Raw genomic sequence first — 3,743 nt, forward strand, 5'->3', positions numbered from 1 at the left:
TCAATATTTGATTGTTTTCTCGTAGTCGGGTGTGACGTTATAACTTAGCAAGTGGTTAGTTTATACTTTGAAGTAGTTATTTGCTTTCGCGTGCAAGTAAAGCTAGAAAGCTGTTTGTAAGCAAACTTATCGTTCAATCTGTAAAATAGAGTAAGACCAAAAATGAGACTCATCAATGAGGAGATTGTTTTCTCTTTATAATAAACCACGCTTTGGCAGAAGACAATGTTGCCCTGGAGATATTCAAGGAAAGCTCGCTTGGTTTATAAGGAGCGCACAAGCTGACAGACCTTCAGATTGTCTATTAAGTCGACAGTTAAGTATAAAGCAGTTGGCAGACTAAGAGTTTAACAAATCTCATCGGAAAGGATATTTTTTATGCATTAATGCAATGACTTCAAGTTGAAGCGTTCGATAATAACAAATGTTATATCTTTTATTTCAGACCTACCTGTTCAGTGAAAACATCTAAGCACACTAGAAATATCACAATGCCTGTAGCAACCGGCAGCTCGGATATATTTAAAGTTTCATCGAAACGGCATCGCCGCCAAGATTCTGACAATTCGTTTGATTTCTCTGGCAGCTATAAGAACGACACCAGCATTGTTCAAAAGAAGCGCCGAAGTGACTTTCATCCGTAAGTTTAAATGCGTTTTTATTATGTTATTTGTTAGTTGATAACCCATAATTTAAATTACTTAATAAAGGTAATTGTTATATTTTTTATTTTATTATTACTTTTGTTAGCTTTCAAAAAACTTATATTAAACTATTTTATGTTGTAATCACAGGTTGAATGCTTTGAAAAGTACCAAAACGACCACTTCGGTTCAAACACTTCAGGAATTTCTTAAAAAGAAATGTAAGTATTTCTATTCCAACGTAGCATTTGCATTTGCATTAGCATTTGCAAAACTTAGTCTTGTAATCTTACTCACTCTAGAATGCGATGTATTGCTGTCTATCCCCACAATCGGTTTGCTCGCACGCAAGGCTGTGAGGTGAATGTATCTTCATGGCAACTTTTTTCACAGAGTTTATTTTCTATTTCTAGCTCAAGCGATGGCCTTTCGCGCTTTCCTGCAGAAAGAATTCAGCGAAGAAAACTTAGATTTTTGGACCGAGGTTGAAACATACAAAAAACAAAAGTCCAGCAAGCAATCTAAACTTGCACCAGTCATCTACAAAACTTACATTGCCGTCAATGCCCCCAAAGAGGTGAATATCTTTTTTTCAAAACATTGGTTCCCGCTACATCTTCATACTCAGTCACACTTACATCGCTATCAGATTAAACCGGGACGGTTCAATAACAACTAATCATTACTTCGCCAAACGAATTGAAATCTTGTTTAAATTACGTGTGGTTTTGTCGTTCCTATCTGTAATTAGACTTTAAATTATATCCCATTGTTTTATTGGAGCATTTGAAATGCTACTGATAGCTTGGAGGCAAGATTGGTGTGACGCTTTTGTACACGCCTGTGGGCTGTGGCTGAAATTAATATCATACAATGATGGGATTAGGCGTTTGCAGCGATCGTGTTGTGTTTATTTGTTATAGGACATAATATCTGGGGTAAAGATAGTCTTAGGCTTGACCGCATGTGCACGACATGCATACTGTGAACCGTCCCTGTTATTTATAGTCTGGAGGAAATATTTATTTATAAAGACACGTTTTTTAAAACTTGTTTTCTCTTTTAGATTAACATCGACTCCTCCACGAGAAGGAGCACAACGCATAACCTTCAACATCCCGACAATACCACATTTGATCTTGCTCAGGAGCGCGTTTATCAATTGATGGAGCGCGACTCCTTCCGCCGTTTCTTAGTCAAGGAATGGAAGAATGAAAACGAAGTCAGAAAGTCTTCCGATAAACTCAAGCTTCCTGCTAAAATTACCACAAAATCTTTGACCAGCAAGCAAGAGCATAAGAAATCGAAATCCCAAAGAATGTCCGCTCCAGAAGTTGACTTCAGTTTGATGACTGAAGCTAACAACACTGAAAGAAGAAAAAGAAAGTTTTCTTTCTAGGTCGTAAAGTATTCTTTTGCTTGGACTTTTATTTCAACGTTCATTGGTTGTCAACATTGTGAGATTTATTTTTGCTTGCTGGTCAAGAGCGTTCAATCATTTTTTTTGTCTATTAACTGTGATGGTGGGAAGCATAACTGTGATTTCTATTCTGTTCATTAAATCTGTTTTCTACTCTATTTTGCAAGAATAAACATGAAAATATTCAAAAATATTGTTTCCAATATCTTTCATGAGATTAAGAGAGTGTATAAGAAGGTTAAGAGGTGTATAAGAAAATTCGGTAAACAAAGTATGGAAGAGTTTTATGATGAAAAAGTAATCCGCCGTTATTAGAGTTCTGTCAAGTGCGTAAGACTTCTTTTAGCAGTGGTTCTCTACCTTTCATGGATCGTGGCCTTCTTACAGTGACCATAAATATCCGTGGCCCCTTGCTCATCAATAAAAATATGTAGATTGGTTATTGCAAAACATTTTTGTCTTTACTACAGGGTATGAAGTAGACTTCGCGCTGCAAGTTTTTCACAGCAAAATTTGAAAACTGGAGAAACATGTGTCCCGCTTTGCTTCGTCCGCCCATACTACTACACTATAGTTCACTAGTGAGGCACATGCTCGTGGCCTTCGGACAACGAAACCCATGCCCCCGGGTAAAAAACCCTGTCCTATAAAGTTGGTGTCAAGTGGTAGACGAAACCAATTACATACATATAGATACATCAACGTAAATACTTTAAATGCCAAACCTATGTTTGGCATTCGTTGCATCTCTAATCTATTCCTTATAAGGTAGACAACATAGCTAGAAAATACACAGTCAAGGGTCACGCAAATGTCGTGTAGAGGGAGTTTGTCAAAACTAGTTGTAAGGGTTTTGCGCAAAAAATTTCAATTTCATCTCAGCCGGTGGCGATGAGTCGTTTTCAACCTGCGTCAAAAAAACTGCCACGAAAAAGCGTCATAATAAACCTATGTATCGTTGCAAATCCCCAAAAGCTTGTCATCCGTGTTTGAACACACAACTAATATCATGACATCGTTAAGTTTGCAAAACTTTTTTAATCCGTTTTCTATTCTTACATAACAAAGACCACCCTCAGAGAGAGATTTGCCAATTACAAAACGCACAAAGTTAAAGCAAATGTGAAAAGGCTCGAATCAAAACACAATAACGTTCTTATGCACAAGTTTTAATACAGTCTCAAATCCACTTAATGCTACCTACAATAGCATAGCAAGAGTAACCCGAGCAAGCTAAAAAATAATCGCGTGACATGTATACGATTTACAGGAACAAAAGATATATAGTCTAATCATAATAAATCGCTTATCTAGCGATATTAGGTGGGAAAATGTCTTTGTTGGAATATTTATTTCTTGCCCCGACTCTGTCATTGCCAACAGCAGTCCCATGGGTGGACATTCTAGGGCCTAGGCCTAATATTTTGTCCGACAATGCCAGCTGTTTGACTGCTTCCTATTAACATTTCCCCCGAGTTACGATAAAAGAAACGGTAATTGCGTTTCTAACTGTAGATTACAGATGTCATATAATGTATCAGCTGCATGACTGCATGGCAATATTAACCTTATAACTTGTTTGGATTTCTGTTTATGTGATGTTGAGTACATGTTGTAAACACTGTGCTATAAACGTAGCATTCACGTCTGCATATACGTAACCCAACTGCTTCGTGATC

General features: G+C 37.2%; 1 protein-coding gene across 1 annotated transcript; it reads left to right on the top strand.

The window, feature by feature from the left end:
• The first annotated feature begins 366 nt into the window (after positions 1–366).
• Positions 367–2,153, top strand: LOC143469152 (regulator of G-protein signaling 8-like). Its single transcript, XM_076966734.1, has 4 exons — positions 367–640; positions 795–865; positions 1,058–1,221; positions 1,711–2,153. Exons 1-4 carry the CDS (start codon positions 492–494, stop codon positions 2,041–2,043), a joined length of 717 nt encoding a protein of 238 aa, XP_076822849.1. The 5' UTR covers positions 367–491; the 3' UTR covers positions 2,044–2,153.
• The last annotated feature ends 1,590 nt before the right edge of the window (positions 2,154–3,743 follow it).

This window comes from Clavelina lepadiformis, chromosome 8 (assembly GCF_947623445.1).
Source record: "Clavelina lepadiformis chromosome 8, kaClaLepa1.1, whole genome shotgun sequence".
NCBI lineage: Eukaryota > Metazoa > Chordata > Ascidiacea > Aplousobranchia > Clavelinidae > Clavelina > Clavelina lepadiformis.